This window comes from Rhea pennata, chromosome 8, assembly GCF_028389875.1.
Source record: "Rhea pennata isolate bPtePen1 chromosome 8, bPtePen1.pri, whole genome shotgun sequence".
NCBI classification, from domain to species: Eukaryota; Metazoa; Chordata; class Aves; order Rheiformes; family Rheidae; genus Rhea; species Rhea pennata.
Window position 1 is genome coordinate 29,710,577 of NC_084670.1, and position 20,036 is coordinate 29,730,612.

General features: G+C 51.8%; 2 protein-coding genes and 1 long non-coding RNA gene across 4 annotated transcripts; 1 reads left to right on the forward strand and 2 right to left on the reverse strand.

Moving 5' to 3' along the window:
• Nucleotides 1-590: 590 nt before the first annotated feature.
• Nucleotides 591-6,947, reverse strand: LOC134143135 (uncharacterized). The gene is made up of 3 exons (XR_009959042.1): nt 6,549-6,947; nt 1,404-1,508; nt 591-1,272 (listed from the first exon to the last, which is right to left on the reverse strand). It is a non-coding gene; the product is annotated as an uncharacterized LOC134143135 (long non-coding RNA).
• On the forward strand, nt 1,738-7,667 carry MGST3 (microsomal glutathione S-transferase 3). The gene is made up of 6 exons (XM_062580878.1): nt 1,738-1,848; nt 3,878-4,001; nt 4,575-4,648; nt 5,315-5,372; nt 6,700-6,772; nt 7,436-7,667. Exons 2-6 carry the CDS (start codon nt 3,885-3,887, stop codon nt 7,543-7,545), a joined length of 432 nt encoding a protein of 143 aa, XP_062436862.1. The 5' UTR covers nt 1,738-1,848; nt 3,878-3,884; the 3' UTR covers nt 7,546-7,667.
• A 231-nt stretch (nt 7,668-7,898) lies between these two features.
• ALDH9A1 (aldehyde dehydrogenase 9 family member A1) lies at nt 7,899-18,217 on the reverse strand. 2 transcript variants are annotated; one of them, XM_062580876.1, is made up of 12 exons: nt 18,180-18,217; nt 17,119-17,311; nt 16,136-16,281; nt 14,791-14,920; nt 14,336-14,470; nt 13,672-13,868; nt 12,844-12,984; nt 11,981-12,169; nt 10,427-10,514; nt 9,900-10,041; nt 9,232-9,344; nt 7,899-8,843 (listed from the first exon to the last, which is right to left on the reverse strand). In XM_062580876.1, the coding sequence occupies exons 2-12, from the start codon at nt 17,294-17,296 to the stop codon at nt 8,749-8,751; spliced, it is 1,554 nt and encodes a 517-aa protein (XP_062436860.1). In that variant the 5' UTR covers nt 17,297-17,311; nt 18,180-18,217; the 3' UTR covers nt 7,899-8,748. The 2 variants fall into 2 exon arrangements, with proteins under 2 accessions (XP_062436860.1, XP_062436861.1); XM_062580877.1 differs by having other exon boundaries at nt 17,119-17,314; nt 18,180-18,197.
• Between the last annotated feature and the right edge of the window lie 1,819 nt (nt 18,218-20,036).

Below are 20,036 nucleotides of genomic sequence, written 5' to 3' on the forward strand. Positions count from 1 at the left end.
CACAAACAGGCTTGAGGAATTATGTCCCATGCACAGGAAAGGCCCCAGAACGGTGCTGTAGCCAGGGAGTTTACCTTTACCGAGGTCTTTGGGCCACAAAACCCAGCAGAGCTTGCTGGGACCAGCCCCGAGAGCTCACTGGTGCCCCAAAGAATCTGAGAATCTTCTGCTGTGCAAAGGCAGGTATATGAGCAAAGAGATTCAAAACAGGGTTGTCAAGTCAGGATCTTCTATTTACATCTAGGCTCTAAAGCAGGGTGCTCCTGTCACCAGAAGCCCAGGGCTCCAGTTGGTGAGCAGTAGTGGGGGCCAAAGGCTACTGGAAACCAGGTCACCTGTTTCCAAGCCTTAACGCAAGCACAAGAGCTTAAGTTTAAGCTTTGAGTTTCTGAAAAGCTTGCATGTGCCCCCCACCCCCACCCCTAAACCTGGACAGCTCAATAAGAAAGAAACAAATTTTCTCCCCAGAGAAACTATAAAGAAGCAGCATCCACATGTCGCAGTTAAATGCGGAGACTGACACTTTGGGGGAAAAATAATCTGGCATTTTTGTAACTGTTGGAAAAAAAAAAAAAAAAAAAGTCCTTCGGTTGGATCCAAAAATCGATTTAATTGCCTGAATGAGGATTTTGACCAGTCGCTAAAATTCCAGAGGCGTCTAATTCCTGTAGCAGGTACTTCTCGGATTCTCCTGAGCGCCCCACGAGCCCCTTGCAGGCCAGCGAGGGGCAATGCCAACACCTGCCCTGTGCAGACGAGCACCCGGATCCTTCATGCAGCACAACTGGCATCAGCAGGTAGGTTTGGTCCCGACCCTAAGGACTGCTCGGAGCGGGCCTCAATCATGCTGGATTAGCACGGGCTGAAGCGTTTTGCTCATTTAGGGCTTTCAGGAACCTGGGATCCCACCGGGTCCTGTTTTCTTCCTTTCTTACACCAGCAACGGTGAAAAGATGCCATCTGTCCTCCTGCAGTGGGACCCCACTACACCGCCACTGGTTTAGGAACATTTTGCATGTTTGTCCCCTTACAGACCTAGAAAGTCCTCCTGAATTTTAAGGTTTGTATCATATATCGCTGAAGCTGGAATCTTGGAAATGACTTGTGTTTTGATACCAAAGTGTATATACAGACCAGAATAAAGGGAGGTGCAAAGAAGATCCTGTCATTTGCCTAACACTGCCATTTGCCTAGGGAGGTATCTGCTTGCACGAAAACACACAGCAACTCCACGTGCCAGACGCTGGCTTCTCCGTCCGACACCAGCTGGATCTGGTGAAATAAAAGGGAAAAGCATGATAAAATTCCATTAAGCATGCTAAACATGCTATCTTATAACCAGTACACTGTGACCTGTCTGCAGACTGTGAATCAAAAGTGAAATTACCAAGAAGCGATCTTACCTCTAATCCATAGGCCCCAAATAGGCAAGAGTGGACGCAGAGGCGCAGGCTAACGGGCGACAGACGTGTGTTTGTTCACGCGTATACCAGAGAAGTCTGTAAAAGCTAAAAGAAAAATCCCCAGTTAGTCCATGAAGTTCGATACAATATAACCACACAGTGTTCAGCCCTATACCCGCCACCCCCGCCGCTCCCCGATCTCCCGCCGCGCCGCGCCCCGCCCCGCCCCGCGCTCGCGCCCCGCCCCGATCTCCCGCCACGCCCCGCCCCGCGCTCCCGCCGCGCCCCGATCTCCCGCCCCCGCCGCCCCGCGCTCCCGCCGCGCCCCGATCTCCCGCCACGCCCCGATCTCCCGCCCCCGCCGCCCCGCGCTTCCGCCCCGCGCTCTCCGCACTCCCGCGCCGCCTCCGCACAGCGCCCCGGGCTGCTCCGCGCCGCGGCCAAGGTGAGTGCGGGCGCGGGCGCGGTGAATCGCTGTCAGCCGGGAGCGGCGGGGGCCGCTCGGCGCGCGCCCTCCCGCCGGCCCCGCCGCAGCCCGCTCTGCCCCGGGCCCGAGCTGTCGCCGGAGCCGCCGCACGGGCCTGCGCGGGGGCGGCCGTCTCCGCGGCGGGCCCTGGGAGCCGCGCTGCGGCGGAGGACCGCGCCCGGGTCCTCCCTGCCGAGGGGCCGCGCCCGCCGGGGCCGCTCCGCTCCAGCGCCGGGAGGGCGCTGCGTCATGGTGCACGGCGTGAGGCAAGTTCAGCCCCAGGCTTCTGCTCCCCGCCCTTGTAGCCCTGGGCGAAGGTTGCTGAGGTGCAGAAGTGGCCGTGACCAGGAAGTAGCCGTGGGGCAAAGACTCGGAGGGAAGCTGAAGGTCCTGCTGCCTTTGAATTGCCCGTTGGAAGAACAACGGTTCTCTGAGCAGTTTCCTCCCGGTGGCATAAGAGCTGCAGCTTCATGACACGCCAGGCTTAGGGCATCCTCGGGCTGGGCAGAGCCTTGCTGCGACTGAGCAGCCTTTCCTCGGACTGAGCTGCGCTCTTGGCTTTTAAGTTAGAGCCATAAAGCCACAGTCTGTAACACAGCGCTGTGAAAGGGAACTGCCTGGTCCCGGCTGTTAGGTGCAGGTTCTCCAGCAGGCTTGTAATTGTAGGGGGAAGAATGACCGCCGGGGAGGATGCCCTGTATTTTCTGAGTGTTTGTCAGGTGGTAGCTTCCATTACATGCAGGTACAGCTGGCATTTCTTAGTTGGTAAGAGCACTGAAAATCTAAAGTAACTGCCAAACTTCACGTGGACAAAGCCCTTACCTTGCTCTGTCCATAATAATCCCTTTGCAAATGAGAAATAAAAAGCTCGTGTCCCCGAAGATCTCCCTGTGAAGGGATGCTGGCTCTGTTGCCGTAGGCAGGCCGGTTGCACTGGTTGCACATCGTGGCACGGCTTCCCCCACACTGGCAGGTTCTGCGGGGGGGACAGCACGGGAGACGCAAAGCCTCGCTGCATCGTGGAGGCACCGGATGGAAATAGCCATCAGCTCAGGTCTGGCTTGGAGGGAGTTGTCTCAGTGCTGCAGGGAGGCCTCCACCATCTTCTGCCCTGATGCACCATACAGAACCATCTCAGGTCACGTGGACAGAGACGTCTGAGGTTTGGGATCGTGCAACAGGACCGGTGCTGGACGTTCACTGGAAGGGCGATCATTTGCTGCTCGTTTGCAGCTGGGAAGGGTCCCCGAGCGTTCAGTGTTGAGCGCCTCGTGGCAGCACCGGCAGAAAGCGGGTTCAGCAGGTTGGGGAGCAGGAAAGAGGGGAGAAGCAGGCAGCAGCCTTCTGTGGGGCAGCACGAGGCAGGACCCTGCCAGATGAGTCTCCCCGCGGTGCGTAAGGAAATGCAGAACAGTTAAATGCAAACCACGAGCCCTGGTGTACCTGGCGGGCTCACGCAGCTCTCAGTATGTACCGGCCGCCACGCATCGCTGGAGGCTGCTCACTAACTCGGGATGCTGAGCCAGCTCCTTGGCGCTGCTGCGCGTGAGCATCGCTCATCTTGCCAACGCCCCTTTGCTGGAGAGGTTCCAAAATTACTGTTAATGTCGTAGTGGGCTTTGTTATTTTAGAGTAATGGCCTTAGCCCAGCTCCCTGCCCGTCAGGGGCTTTCTGAGCCGGTTGTAGTCTGTCTGTATGATAAGCCCCCCTGAACCCAGCGTTTGCCCAGTCTCTTCTAGAATTTGTGAAAACTGCTTGCATCCACAACGTCCTTGGCAAGGAGCCCCACAGGCCTAGCCCCTGCTGCAGGGAAGCCTCCTTCGGTTTGAGCTGACTCCGTCTCCTCCTGGCTTCTTCTGATGACCCCTAGTTCTGCTGCTGGAAGCAGCAGTGCACAAATCGGTTCTGCCCGCCTGCTCCAGCTTTTGCACCTCTTACCGACCGCCTCCCGGTTTGCGTCTTCTCCAGGCGCACCTCAGAGTAGTAACGGTCTCTCCTTTCTCCCAGCGCCAAGATGGTGGTCCTCTCCAAGGAGTACGGCTACGTCATCCTGACAGGGGCTGCCAGCTTCGTCTTGGTTACGCACCTTGCGGTGAAGGTGGGGAAGGCCCGCAAGAAGTACAACGTGGAGGTGAGCTGGCCTCTCCGCAGGGCGCGGGAAGGGGCCGTTCGCGGGGAACGGGGCAGCGCCCGGGGAGGGAGGAGAGCCTCCGGCCTGCCCCTGTGAGCCAGGGTTACAGCAAGCATCGATACCCTGCGTGCGTGGGGCACGGCCACGCACGTGAATCTCAGCCTTGGGAAAGCTTCTGCGGCCAGGGGACAGCTCCTGCTGGCTGCTCAGCGTTGCAGCGTCCTCCAGGCCTCTTCCTGGGTGCTGCCTGCTGCCAGCTCCCCAGAGGAGGCCCGAGAACAGCCCCAAGGGTCCCCGTGTGCTTAGTCCTGTGGTTTTGCTCCTCACCCCAAGGAGATGGGAGTTCAACAGCCATGCATGGGGTGACCTATCCTCTCTTCAAAGCAGAGGTAGCTAAAAGCCCAGGCCCTGCAGGTTGCCCAAAGGGGTTGGGCAAGGCAGCAGCTGTAGCCATGGGGCACGAAGGCAGGCTGTGCCTTGCCAACGTGTGCCCTCCTCCTCGCTGCTAGAGGAGGCCGGGCTCCGGAGGCAGGACTGCGCTCGCTCATGCTTTGCTTTTGGGTTTTTTGACAGTATCCAACCATGTATAGCACAGATGCTGAACACGGGCATATATTCAACTGCATCCAGCGCGCACACCAAAACACGTGAGTACCCCACACAAGCACAGGTCTTGAAACTGCACAACTAGGGCCTTACTGCTCCTGAACTTTGGGTTTCAGGCTCCACACCTGAGGAGAACACATGGCTGTGTAACGCTCAGTAGCGAGGCAGGGCTGGTTCTTTACCCTGCATTAAACCATGAGACAGTGCTGTGAAGCAGCCTCCTGTTCCCCACTGCCTGGCTCTTTATCTCCATGGTTGGACCCTACGACTTTGGAAATCTTGTTCCATACCATTGTGTCTGGAAGCTGCTGATCCGTTCTGCTGCCTAGACCTCCCTCGAAAGCACACACCTTCTAGGTGCAAGGTGGCCAGGCTGCAAACAGCGCATCAGGTGTGTGCTGGGAGAAACACCTCCTCCTGGGCTAGCTGGCGATAAGCAGTATTTAGCAGTGGCTTAATGCACCAAGTAGAAAGAGTCAGAGGCTTTGAACAGCCATGCAAACTGAGGAAGTCCCTAAATGTGAGCGCACACTGAGATCCCCTCGTGTCTCCATCTCTGGCCCCAGTGCTGAGCACAGCGCTCCTGTGCATGGAGACTCCTATCAGTCGAGCAGGGACCTCAGCAGGTGCTGCTTGCGCGTCCCTGCTTTTCTGCTGAGATCTCTTTACAGGCAACTTTGACACAAACCTTTCTCTCTTATTTTCAGATTGGAAGTTTACCCGTCCTTCCTGTTCTTCTTAGCCACTGGTGGAATCTACCACCCGGTGAGTAATGCTAGTGCAGCAGGTCTGCACGATTGAACTCTGCTCTTTGCCCCCGCAGCAGGCCCGAGGGCAGGAGGCCAAGCAAGCATTGCCGGAGGCAGCAGACTGCTTTACTAGCCCCGCTCGTGTTTCATGGCTGTGCCCAGCGTGGCCTGCCCCTTCTGGAAATGCAATGGTAGAAGCTTGCGTGCGTGGAATTACAAATATTTAGCAGACCCATTACGCCTGTAGCACTTCAGCCACTACACCCTGTTCCCCTTCCCCTAAAGGAGCCTTGTTAGACAAGCTGAAACTATTACAGCCCCCAGGGCACTTGTGGGGAGCGTCCCTCCAACCCTGCCAGGCTCCTCCAAGTCCTGCAGGGTACTGCCGGGCACCTGAGTAGGGCTACTCAGTCCCTGGATGTGTAGAGGGTGGGACCCTTTCTTTTCTATGCTTCTAGGCAATTTTTCAAGAAGAGTTTTTCTGCCAGGAATAGATTGGGAACAGGATGATCTTCCCACCCTTTTCACTACCAAAGGAGGCCTGGAGTGGGGGTGGGGAGCAGAAAAAAAAATCTAGATCATTTTAAAATGAAAGACACAGAAAAGAGGTGTATGTGTGGGAGAGGTGAAACCAGTAGCTTTTTCTTCACTGCCACTAGACAAAGTGGGTCCTTCTTGAATATTCCTTCTCAGAGAGGGAAAGAGCAACAAATCTAGTGATGTCTGGCAAACTGAAGCCATGTTGCAGCAAGCTCTAAATTAAGCGATGAGGTGGAAGTTTGTAACACCAGCAGTAGGAAAACCTGCTTGCAGCACTGGGGTAGGCTCAAGGCAACAGCTTCCTCCAAAATCCTCGTACATGGTCCAGCTTGGCTCACAGGGTAGTGGCCAGACAAGGTTTAGCACCTGCTGCCTGCGTGACTCAACCGTTCCTAGATGTCACAGTTCCTTGATAAGGAGCAAATATTCACAGCCAGTATCTCTCCAGGTGCAATTCCACTAGCTGTAGGAGCAGGGTCACCCAGCCTGCTGAACCCACACTGTAATGCAGCAGTACATATGAGCTCTTCCTGGTGAGGGAAGTTTTGCACTGTGAAGCAGCAAAGAATCTAGCACATCACAGGTTCCTTCCCCCAAGGTGTCATGGAAATGACTCCCATACAAAACCTAGCACACCGCATCAGCCACATACCTTTCCCAGGCTCACTCCCAGTTGTCCTAGCTGGGTAAGGACCCACACCGTAGTTGGTGGTCTCCTCTTGAAGCAGGGCTGCTATCCAAACAGCTGAGCAGGTGCAAGATGCAGATCCTTGAAACCTTTAATTCTTCTCCTTTCTATCTAGCGAATTGCCACAGGGCTTGGCATTGCCTGGATCCTCGGGAGAGTCCTCTACGCCTATGGCTACTACACAGGAGGTGAGTCCTTAACCCATAGCACAGTGGTGCTGGAAGCTGAAGTCTCCCGCAGTGGCCTCAGGGCTCTGTCCTCCAGCTCATGTCAAGGAGGCAGCTTAAAGCTTCCAGTCAGGGTGTAGGAGAAATGCTGCAGGTCTGCAGACTGCCACCTCCGCATTATGCTTGTCCTACTGACAGAAAGGACACTAATCTAATAATAGCACAGGCTGAGGGTAGCTACGTGTCACAAGCAAGTAGCTGCTGTTGTGCTCAGAGATTAATGCCTAGTTTCTGCCCCCTCTTTAATTTCCAGGCTGGGCTAGTTTTTGAGTGATGGTGTTTTATGCTATATAGCATATATTCTCTTACCAAAGGGAAAAGGCTCAGCTGAATTCAACTAATTTCCCTTCTTCCCATATTACTTAAAATAAGCCTAGCTGAGTGGGGGCACCTGACTTCACACCTTACTTGGTTCAGAACTGTCACATTCACAAAGGTTTCCTGGCCTTTGTGTCTTAAACATGAGGACAAGATCAGCCAAAGCTAAATATACTTCTAACAAGTCAAGCCTGTGCAGGGAAGGGCGTCAGCCTCCCCGCTGCCGCCCTGCAGAGCTGGGAACGGCCCACGTGAGGTACGTGGGCACTGCTGCTGACCTGACAGAACATGTTTGTATTTTTCTAGATCCTAAGAAAAGGATGAGAGGGGCCTTTGGTTCAGCTGCGCTCATTGGACTGGTGGGGACAGGGGTACATGCAGCTTTCCAGCACCTCGGCTGGCTCTGCCAGGACTAACTGAGCACCTCCATGACTGCCTGAGAAACTGAAGAGATTTTTTTTTCCTCTCTCAAAACATTTCATTTCTAATCTGTTCTTTTTCCTCCTTATCATTAAATAAAATGAAGCTGTCAATTCTAGATTTTATTTCTGAAGTTACAAAAGACTTCTTTGAGAAGTTTTGCAGAAAGCCAGAACAACTCCTGTTCTGTAGGGCCCCCCCAAAAAATCTCTCTGTTAGAGTTGTTTTAGCTTTCAGGACTTTGGTGACTGAAAAGTCCAACGGGTTTGCTCAACCAATACAGCAACAGCCTTGTTCTCTACCAGAGTAGATTTCTGGGCCCCTTGATTCACATCATTCTGCAATGAGATGTTTTCAAGCAGAATTAACATTTATTTGATTGTTAAAAAAAAAAAGACAGACATAGACAAATACAAAGTTGGTTAGTCATGATTATAAAGAACAACACGCCTTTAGAAAGAGAGTCAAAGAGATCATTGCCTATCTTAACTGACAGCTATCACCTATGTTAGAGCCTGCTACTATTCCTGTTGTACTGTCTTTAGTATGTGTGTGGAGACAGTCTGCATAGCCACAGCCATACCAGAAAGCATCAGCTGACCATCCTCACAATATCCTGTCACACCTTGGAGGTGAGATACAAGTAGGAAAAGAAAAAAAAAAAAAAGAGGTTCTGCTCACACTTGAGCTAAGGGTGGAGGAGGGAAGAAAGCCCCAAAACAAATAGTCCTATCCTTAAGGCTTTTATTTCATCAGGGAAGACACAGAGCCTACAGCTACGGGACATCGTGTCCAAGAGCTTACGTGTGCATTGAGTAGGGTGATACCTCTTAAGATGTCAAAACCAAAGTTGACTGAGGGTAGAGGACAACGGGGTTCATAGCACACAGTGGGGGGAGCAGCCTTGGTCTCTGCCCCTGAAAAGCTTGTGATAATGCTTCTGTAGCAGCACATGCTACTGATGAAAACCCCATCGCTGCCTCCTAGTTTGAGGTTCCCACCTCCAGAGATGGCAGAGCAGAACCACAGGCTGAACCCCAGGTCTATGTTCCCCCTTGCAGGATCAGGTGGCAAAACGCTGCTCCAACTCTGCCCCTCCTTCCCTGTGAGGCACTTACAATTTTAGAGCACTTCCTTATCGCTGTGTAAATGATCCCCATCTCCAGCTGACTGATGCTCCCTTGAAAAGCCTGAGACCACTAAAACACAGATTCCACATCACCCATCTCCACACAGACAGTCTTCAGCTGCGAGTAATACTCCATGGCTGCCCGCCCATTCTCTCTGCCAAATCCTGCAAGGACAAGCCAGAAGTGAGAGCACAGCTCCATACAGTGCCAGGCACCACTCGCACCCTCCGTAACTAGCATGTAGGCACAGCCAGGGAGAACATGAGCCACGTGCTCTGTGCCAATGCAGCACTACCCCAAGGTGGCATTTCTGATCATCCCCAGAGTAACAACTGGAGGAGCTCAGCTGCAAGCTGGGCCATGTATATTAGAGCTCGTCTCCTTGACTTCTCAGTACAAAGCTGTAGTTGAAACTCCAGCTTCCCTATCAGCTCCTAGCATAGCAATCATTTCTTAGAGGCACAGCAGAGCGCCCTTGCGGCCCCCCTCAAGAGCCCGCTCACATCACGGTGCACAGGGGGGCTGCCTCACCTTCCCTGGACCAGAGCTTACCTGATGCCTTGTATCCTCCAAAAGGCAGCTCCACAGGGCTGATGTTGTAGTTGTTAATGAAGCACATCCCAGCCTTGAGAGCAGCCACTACCCTGTGAGCCTTCTGGATATCCCTGCCAGAAAAGGGCAGTTCAGCTGGAGCCTTCCCTTCCATCCTCTCCTCCCAAGCCTGCTGGCATCCCCCTTTGACAAAGGCCCCCAACAAGGTCACCAACAGGTAGTTTCTGAAGCCTGACCCACCCTACTACTTCTTTACCTACTCAAAGGATGTGGCACCTATTCCCAAAGACATTCAAAATAGCATTTGAGATATAAAGGGCAGAACAAGGACATGAGCAAAGCAGACTATGGCAGGCAGGCAGCCAACAGTCCTCTCTGTGCATTTTCAGAAGCCCATGGTGGTGCCCATCTCCTGGAGATGCAGGAGGGCAGCCAGCAGGCCAAGCATGAACCGGAGTCTGAAGGACAGCTGAGCCCACCTAATCCTTCAGGACCAGCTGGGAAGAGATATGCAGGCATTTACAAAGTCCCCTTCTGGCATTCGTTTGCATTAACTTTCCTGGAGGAGGATATCCAGTCCCATGCCAGACACTGCAAGGGTATCAAGTTGCTGCAGTACTTCCCATGCCCAGACTGCTTCCCACACCAGCCACGTTCCCCAGCTGTACCTGGTGAAGACACCACCTGCCAGGCCAAATTTGGTGTTGTTGGCTCTCTCCACAACTTCCTCCTCTGTGTCAAATGGCAGGATGGACATGACAGGTCCAAAGATCTCTTCCTTCACACATGTCATATCATCTGTGCAGTTCCCTGGGAGAAGAGCACGCACACTTCAGGAGGAAGAGTTGGTGGTTGGGCCACCATGTTCAGCAACCCGCACAGCCTCCAGAAAAGTACTTGGCACTGCACAGCCCCCCCCAGCTTGGCTAGCAGACAAGGGAGTGACATCCTGAATTTCAAGGTGGCAGAGGCACTGTGTGTGTGTCCTGTCAGACTCTCCAACTGCACAGTTCTCTCTGCGTGCTGTACACACCTGAGCTATTTCTGCTGTATCTATACGGGTCCAAACGGACACGGACAGAGATGGGTTACACTGAGCATAGCTTTCACTAGAAAGGCCTGATCTCAGCAACAACATGGTGTCACTGTTCACTCACATAGAAGACTGCACCACCATGAATAGGAAGGATCATACCTAACACACAGGGTTGCATGTAATAGCCGTTCTTCAGCTTTGGGTCATCCGGTACATACAGGTCCCCACCACACAGCACCTTTGCCCCCTGAAAAAGAGCCACACAAAAGGTGTGCAGACATGTCCAGGAGCATCCTGCCCACCTACAGCAGCTCTGGCTGGCCCCATACACCCTGCTGGACTTAAATTCCTATCAGACCAACTGTGCCCGTGCCCTCTGGGTCAGGACTGCCAACAGATCAGAGTGGACTGGTGAGCGCATCCACCACCTCACTGGCCTCCAGCATGAAGCCGATTCATTGCCAAATGCTCCCCTTCAGGAGAGGGGCACTGCAGAGTTCCCCACCTGACTGCAAGGCAACAAGACCTGTGCTGGAGCTTTGCTGTATCCTTTACCGGTGAGCGAGGCTACGGCTGCCGTGGCTGGCAGCCCCAGGACCTGCAGCCCATCTCAGTTACTCACAACACGCAGTGCAGGGCCATGAGCTCAGACAAACATGTTTCCAGTTGCTCTGTTTTTAAAACAGAGGCAAAAGAGCTGTAACTCAAGTCTGCTCTGGTGACCCCTTACTGGCCTGGCAAGTTAAATAAAGAGCCTGCAGTTAACCTCTACCACCTGAGGGTGCTCAGAGACGATGGCCAAATTTAGCTTCTCACTTGTGACCCATCCTAAAGGTCCAAACGATGCTGGTTGGGGGTGCAAGTTTCAAAGGGGCTGACATAGGTTGGAGGGAAGCAACTAAAACTGGAAGCAGATCCTCAGCTGGCATCACATTAACTTCCACATCTTCACACGGTGCAAACTCCTTCATTAGCAAGTCAGTCAGTCCCTTAGCACTCCACTTGGCAAGAAACACCCGTTCTGTCAGATACACTGCTTTGAGGATGACAGGTTTCTCTTTTCCTTCCCCACATCTCCCTCTGCAGCTCTTTTCCTGTTCCTAAATCCTAGTTTTACCCCTTCCCAGCTTTACTCACATCTCTCCTTTTCCAGTCCATCTTCTAAAATGAGTAGTCATATAGCTAGTACTGATATTTAATGCATTTTTATACTTTATAATAAAAATTGGAGAAAAATCAAATGAAGATTGGGTGTTTTTTTGCTATTTCCGAGATTGTTACCAGAAGCCTGTCAATTTGTGTGGACATTGCTGCTTTAGACACCTTTCAACCTTACTGAGCTCTTTTTGCAACCAACAGAACTAGAACCAGAGATGACAGCCAAACATGTAACATATCACCACGGCTTATAAAAAGCAAACAGCCCAACTATATGGATTCTCCTGTTTTACACACTGCAATACTAGGTATCCCACTACCTGCACAGCTTCGCAACATCAGGATTTGAAAAGCAATGTCACCTTCAGCTCTGATTCAGAGACATGTGCAGCGTCACTTTTAATCTACTGGCTCCCAAGATACCTACCAAGTAATTCAATCACAACAAGAAAAGATCTTAATTGCGAAGGCATGGGAGAGGGAGGGCACCTGATGGTCTGTAACTAACAAAAAGAGACATTTCTAGGCAGTCATAAGGCAGCATCACACTCTCACCTGCTCCTTTGCCTGCTTGATAAAGCCCTGGACACGGTCCAGGTGCGGCCGGTTGATAAGGGCTCCCATTCGTGTGTCTTCCAGAAGCGGGTCTCCAACTTTGATTTTCTGGGTGCGTTTCACCACCTCCTTTGTGAAGGCATCCAGTATCTCTCTCTGCACGAACACCCGCGTGCCATTACAGCATACCTGAGATATGGGATAGGCTGCTCAGAATAAGACGCACACAACTCCGCAGTCCTTCCCTGCAAGGCTCCTGTTACAGAGACACTCAGAGACACCCTTCCATAGCAGTTAATGCAGCCAACTTGCCCCTGGGGACAACAAAAACTAGATTGCCCTGCCTGCTCACGGCTGCACTCAGCAATCCATGCTAGCCATGAGGGTACTGATGCCACCAAGTGGCAAAAATGTATCAAGACACCAGCAGGAGAACACTTGAGCTGACTGCTCTGTTCCCCCAGATGATCCAGATAAGCCAGCTTGTCAGTAAAATTACACACAACCTGCGGCACATGTGGAGAACCCAAAATCGGGACAGACAAAGCCCCGTTGGGGCTGTGACTCAGCACACCAAATTGGCACCTACTACCTTTCCAGGGGAAACTAGCACAGTCTCTTTTGATCAGCACGCTCTGGGCTGCAGCCCAGGACACAGGAGCAACTGCTCTTGGCTGAGTACCCAGCACTAGAGGGAAGCTCCGCTTCTGAGGACACTGCATTAGCTAAGGCACACTGCCAGTGAGATGCCTTTTTGCAGCTAGCTTCTGCAAGAGGTTCCCTTCTGAAACTGCATTTAAAAAAGGCAGCAAAGGCATCCCCACTGTGGTGGGGATGGTTGCACCTGCCCCGTGGACACACACCTCGCCCTGCGTCAGGAAGTTGGCCATGAGGGCTCCGTTCACAGCATTCTCCAGCACACCGTCCGAAAAGATGATGAGTGGGGATTTGCCTCCCAGCTCCAGGGTGACTGGTTTGATCCCTTTGGCTGCCATCTCCATGATCTAATTGAAACAAGGAGAGAAGAGACAAGTGACCCACTGACAGGAGGGAAGGCTGGAGGAAGGTAAGAGGCACGTGAGGGGAGAGCTCCCACCAGTCCAGGGACCTTCAGGAACAACAGAAGCAACCAGTGCACACAAAGGGCAAGCTGAGAAGTCTTGTTTAGTTCAGACTGAGGACAGTCTCAGAGGGGTTTTTAGGTAAAAGCAGCCAAAATCTAAGGAGTCATTTGCAGAAAGGCGTATGTTTGGCATAAGACCATAGGGCAGATGGAACTGCATCTGTATCACTGCACTCCACAGGGACACACAAGTTGTTTTTTCAGAAACAAAACAAAACAAAAAAAAATCAAGGGGCAACATTTACCCTCTTCCAAATTATGATTTATTTTTAAAAGATTTTTCAAGGGACTTTTAATTTTTTGAAAAACAAATTGTAGGTGACAAATTCAGATACTAACAGTCTGCTTAAAAGAAGGTATTTCACATGCAGTTCAATTGAACTATTAGTACCAGAAACGCTCACATATTTTCACAGTGCTGCTCAGTTTATATGTACCCTCCTCCCCGTACAGATGCCCCCTTCCAACAGTTCAGAGACACCTCACTGTGATCAGGGGCTGAACAAGCGAAGGAAGGCTGGCTGGCATTACAAATCCCTCGTGTCCCCAAGTACAAAGGTGCCCTTACCTTGACGCCAGTTGGCACGCTGCCGGTGAAAGAGATTTTGGCCACATCTGGGTGCTGACAAAGGAACTGGCCGGTGGCCGCTCCGCCCTGCACCACATTGAAGAGCCCTTTGGGCACACCAGCCTCTGTGAAGATCTCTGCCAACCTCACCACCGAAATGGGGGTGAAGGGAGAGGGCTTGAAGACCATAGCATTACCTAGGGGAACAGGGGCAAGGTGAGGTTAAACATCCAAACTCCTTGAGGGAAGAAAAAAAAAATTGTCTGTCCAGATCCCAAAAGATCCCTCAGAGAGGAAAAATAGTTTCAGCTGAAGACTGCAACCACTGAAATGGCACAACCGCACCTTCCTGCTGGGAAGAGCTGGGAGATACTGGGAAATTGGTCCTGCACTGCAGACTTTCCCAGAGACCCTTCCTCATCTGATACAAAGCCAAGCAACAAACTTTTTTTCCTGATGCGTTCCTTGTCCTCTTAGCATCTGCTGTGTTCTCATTTTCATTTCCTGTTCCTTCCTGCAAGAGTAATAGTCTGAAGGCTCCTCTAATCCTTCAGTATCTCCTCAAGGCACTCCTAGACTTGGTTTCTTTACCCCCACATCGCTGTGCCCCAGGGAATGACTTGGCTTCAAGGAGAAGTTTGCATGGGGAAAGGGTCTCCATTACCACAAGCCAATGCTGGGGCAGATTTCCAGCAGGCAATCTGGAAAGGGTAATTCCAGGCTCCGATCCCAACACACACGCCAAGTGGCTCTCTCCTTGTATATCCAAAGGATCCCCCAGGAAGTTGGATGTGTTCACCTGCAAAAGAAAAACAGCCAGAAGGTAGAGAAGGACGAAGCCCCTTCTTGTCTCATCAGAGCTTCAGAGGCCAGATCTCACTCCAGAATGGGAACATGCAGTTTTTACCCCAGGAAGTTCACTGCAGGCATACAAGCACCCACAAAACACAACAGTGTTATGTAGAGATCTCTGAAAATCCTTCTGAGATCTTCAAGAAAACAGCAGTAATCCATCTCTTATAGAAACCAACAGCAAAGATCCTCTTGTGCCAGGGAAGATACCAGGAAATGCAAGTGACAGGACAGAGGCTACAGATCAAACCCCAATGAAGTTCTCACCAGCCAGAGATCCTGCCAGTCCAGCATAATACTCCAGGCACTGCCAAGATATGTCAATGTCCACTCTAGCTTCAAAGATGGATTTCCCGTTGTTGATGGTTTCCAAGGTGGCAATTTCTTCTCTCTGCTCCTGCAGGCACAACACAGTGACAAAATATTAGAGAAGCCTGCGGCAGTACTCCACAGGGAGATAGCTGCTTCCTGAGCATGCAAGTCCCAAGGCAGGCTCTGCCATCAGTATCACCTAGTCCTCTCTAAAAGGGATGTTCCCAGCTGCTATTTATCAATTTGCCAGCGGTGACTGATGACAGCGGAATGTCAAACTGCTGGAGTCCACCACCAGTCCAGTCTTGCTTATCATCCTTGTTTACCTAAAAGGTCAGCAAGCCTGAATTGAGAAGCAGCCTGGTAAACAGTGATTAGAGTTCACAGAACTGAACTGGAAGGAACAGCAAACAGCAAGATCAAAATGAATTCAGAGGACTTAGTGAAGGCTGGACAAAGCAACACAGCTGGAAAGCATCCTGTACCAGATCATCTCTGAGGCAAAAAAGCCACTCTACTGTGGAAGTCCAGCAGAAAAAGAAATCTGGCAGAAAGAGAAAGCAGTTCTCATAACATACAGACACTGGGGAAAGGAAGTCCAGTCTCTTACAGATCTGTGTCTCGATGAGGATTCACTCTGATGTCCAAGAATATGCATGCACCAAGGGAGTTTGTGATAAAGCTAGCGTATTTCTACTTTCTCTCCCATGTGTATTATCTAGTGTCTAGCAAAAACACAACGTTCCTGCGATTTCGCTGCTGAAACAGGACACTGGTCACATGACATTAGTGTCCGAAAAGCTGGAAGTTCAACAGAGGGACGCTTAGCAATTTCAGCTCTGAAATCATATGCAGTGAGGCCAAATCTTTAAGCTTGTGAAAAGAAGTTTGACCCTTGTGAGATCTTGGCTGCATGGGTTCAGTTTTAGGCCTTCTGACAGGATTAAGTAAACATGACTCTGTAGTACAAGCCTAAGCAGTGGGGCCCTGAAATTCAAGCTCAACTATGTACTGTTTCAGAAATGGGACTCCCAACAGACAAAAAAAAAAAAGGAAAGAAAAAAAAAAGAAAAAAGCCCAGTAAAGGTAAAGAAGAAGCTGACTCTGAACAGCAGGATAAGGCTGCCTGCCCTGCCCATGACAACCTACTGTCTGTGCTGGTCAAAGGTGATGTTTAACCCCTGCATTCCTCCTAGAAGCAAAGCCCCTGTCAGACGTGCAGCAGCCACATTAATCCACAGGAAAGCTCAGGGACAAAACCACTCCTCTCCAAAACAGGGGACGAGCTCCCGCAACATACCCGAATAATCCTGGCAGCCTCCAGCAGCACCCTGCTCCGCTCCATGCCCGACAGCTGACTCCATACTTTAAAGGCAGCCTTCGCACTCTGCACAGCCAGATCGACCTCCTTCTCCCCAGAGCAGAGAAGCTTGCTTATCACTCGACCTGAGCACATTTAAATGGGAAACAAACAAAATGCAAATCTCAGAAGAAAAGCACAAAACAATATGGTTGATCTGCCTTTACTCATTCTTGCCTTGCAACCTAAAGATTTCGGCGTGATCACTACATACCAGGCTACAGAACTTCACACTATAGTTCCCAATAGCTCCCAAGACATAAGATACACTGAAATCCAACTGATTTGTGGTTGGTTTCTAGAAGAGATACAGCCATACAGTATCTCTTCCAGATACAGGACAATCCTTAGTCTGAATTAAAAGATCTGCCATTCTCCACAGTAACGTTCTAGTTGCTGATTAGTCTCGGTATTGCAAGTTTCCTCTGTTTCCCACATGAGTTTATTATAGTTCAACCACCAGCTTCAGGACTCTCTTACATATCCTTCAGCAGAGTTAAACAGTCTCCAAACTGATCCTGCAGAAACCTAGACACCTCCAACACAAAAAGAAATGCAACTCAATATGAATGTTAAAAGGCAAGTTCTAGTGTGCTGCAGGTTGGTTTTGTTTCTTTGCTTAAATCAGGTCCTTTGCCAGGTTCAGACACTCAGATTTTTACTCTGACCAAGAACTGCAACTGTTTTCTGCCAAAAAGTTATTGACAGACCCAGGCTGCAGAGAGAAACGAAATGCAACTACCAAAATACCAAGAGACACAGGCTGCCTGCACACACATAGCTGTTTTCCTAATAGCATCAAACTGCCAGTGCTCAGCACCAGCAAGACGTCGCTGTGGACACCCGGGAGAAGCCAAAGCACACGACCCTTGCAGGAGCAGATCCCACCCAGGACCCACCGGGCAGGGCAGCACCGGGGGTACCTGTGGCCGGCTCGTAGACCTCCTCGCTCTGCCCGCCGTCGACGGGCTGGACGCGGGCCCCGGCGCGGTAGTTGAGGGGCTGGTGGAGGGTGAAGGTGCCGGTGGTGCTCATGGCGAGGCTGGGCAGGAGGGAGCGGAGCTGCGGCAGCAGGGGCTGCAGCCTGGGCAGCGTCAGCATCGACCGGGCCACGCACTGCTGGGGGAGGCACAAGGCTTGGCGCGGCGACAGGGAGCCCCACACCCCACGAGGAACCCCACGAGGGGGCACTTCATAGCCTCGGGGCAAGGGTCCCACAAGCCTGGTGAGGGAACAACCCCAGAGCCCAACACAGACAGGACCTTACAGCCTCACTGGAGGTCCCCATGAGCTGGGGGATTCTGCAGCCCCACAGAGGGCTTCCCCCTAACCCCATACCAGAGGTATGCAATAACCCAAAGGGGAAACCCACAGCCCCACGAGAGCATGCAATAACCTAAAGGAGAGACCCATAGCCCCACGAGGGGACCCCACAAACCCACGAGAGCATACAATAACCCAAAGGGGAGACCCATAGCCCCACGAGGGGACCCCGCAAACCCACGAGAGCATACAATAACCCAAAGGGGAGACCCATAGCCCCACGAGGGGACCCCACAAACCCACGAGAGCATACAATAACCCAAAGGGGAGACCCATAGCCCCACGAGGGGACCCCGCAAACCCACGAGAGCATACAATAACCCAAAGGGGAGACCCATAGCCCCACGAGGGGACCCCGCAAACCCACGAGAGCATACAATAACCCAAAGGGGAGACCCATAGACCCACGAGGGGATGCCGCAGCCCGAGAGCACGCAATAACCCAGAGGGGAGACCCACAGCCCCACGAGGGGACGCCGCAGCCCCACGAGAACATGCAATAACCCAGAGGGGAGACCCGCAGCCCCACGGGAGCACGCAATAACCCGTAGGGAGGCCCCACGGCCCCACGAGAGCATGCAGTAACCCCTCCCCAGGGGCCCCCCTCCAGGGTGCCGCATGCCCCCGCAGGAGAGCTCCCCCCCGTCTCCCCCAGCACTGCCCCACGGCGCAGCTGCCACCGCCGCGCCGCGCCGCTCGCTCACCGCTCCGCCGCGCCGCGCGCATGCGCGCCGCGCTATCCTCCAGGCGGGACCTCGCCCGCCGCGCGCCCACGGGGCGGGGCCGGGGGGGGCGGGGCGGCCGCGGCAGCCATCTTGAGGCGGGCCCCGGCCGCAGCGCTGAGGCGGCTCCGCAGGGCTCCTCCGCTGCTTGAGGGCGAGACCGGGGCCGCCTCCTTACCTTGCGCGGCTTTTCTCAGTTCCTAAGACTCGTATTTTCGATTTTTTTCCTGGTCCAGCCTTAGCTTAGACTTACTAGAGACTGAAGAGGTCTTGGTGTCCCGTCTCCCACAGGGCCACTGCCCCTGCCTCCAGTGCCATTTGCTGCAAGCAGATGACAGCGACTTCACCACCTTGGCACCTCTGCCCATCCGCGAGGCTGCTCCAGCTAGCCCAGCCCCACTAGCAGAGCAGCTGGGAAAACCATCTTCCCCATAGGCTGATTGCTTCACAGCCACCTATGATGAAATTTCTAAAATGATCCTCTATAATACCTTCTAGGAGCTACTGCCAGGGACAGGATCCAAGACTGCACTGCAATTTGTAAAAAGAGTTAAAAAATACAAATGAACAGGTCTAAAGTTGGGTGCAAGATGATCAATAGAGTACTGTGTCCAACAAAAGAACAGCAACACACCTTGCATCACCTCTTCAAAGAGGTCGCTGCAGTTACTTACCTTGATATATACATAAAATTATTTATTTATTAAGATGTCTATGAAACAGAACCGAGGACATCTTACCTTCCTTCAAACACTTCCAAGTGTAGATTCATAAAATTTAAACCTTTAGTGGCGTGGTGGGGGAAAACTGTTCTTCTCAGTTTCTTACAATGATTAATCACCACCAGGGAATGATTACATCAAACTCAGAGGTGACAAGAGAAAGCAAGCAGAATCTAGCAACAGATTGATAATTTTCAGATGACCTTCGGACATTCCTAGGCTTCCCTTCCCAGCTGGTAAAGGTGCAGCATGATGCAATATGTGCATTCCAGAATACACAGCAGACTCGCTGAGGGCAGAGTCTGAGCAACAGTATCAAGCAAATTATGGTACTACATATTTCCAATTCATTGAGGTACAGTTTGACATTACTCCTAATCAGATTTGGCTGTTACAGTTCCCCACTCATCGTGTTGGATCTGATAACCATATGCTGCAGAATAAACTAATTCAACAAAGCTGATCCATGAAGAAAAGAGGTTGAGGTGTTCTTGGCTAGCTAGCCGTGGGTCAGCTCTTTGAACCAGCAGCGCCTACACGCATCAACGAGGATTTACACAAGGGCCACGCCTTGTGGGAGTCTAGCTACAAGACTTTTAGACTTTTGTCCAGCCAAACAAGATGGAAAGTCAGAAATGCAGCCCTAGAGCTTGGCATTCTAATGCTGGGAAGCATCAGGATACAACATATACATTCCTTCACCCGTCAAATATTTGGTTTGGAAGGGTATAGTGCTGCTTCAAGGTCCAGCACCCATAAATGATGTATCTTTAAGTAGATGTGTCAGTGCCCATGCTTATTACTGAGAATTATCCCAGTATTTAGTATTTGAGACAGTAATGCACATGCACTACACTGCCATAAGAGAGTTCAGATTTACTCCCTTGCCATGCATCTCGTTAAAAACTCCTAGAAAGAGGTACCACATTATAAATTTCTGGTCGCAGAAACAAGGAAGCAACTGTCCCTACAGTCACTGTAGAACTTCACTTCAGTAGAACTACTGTCAGCCTAACTTCAGTGTGGCAGCAAGATTTATTCTCCCCTTTTAAACAAGAGAGGACCCTGTCCAGC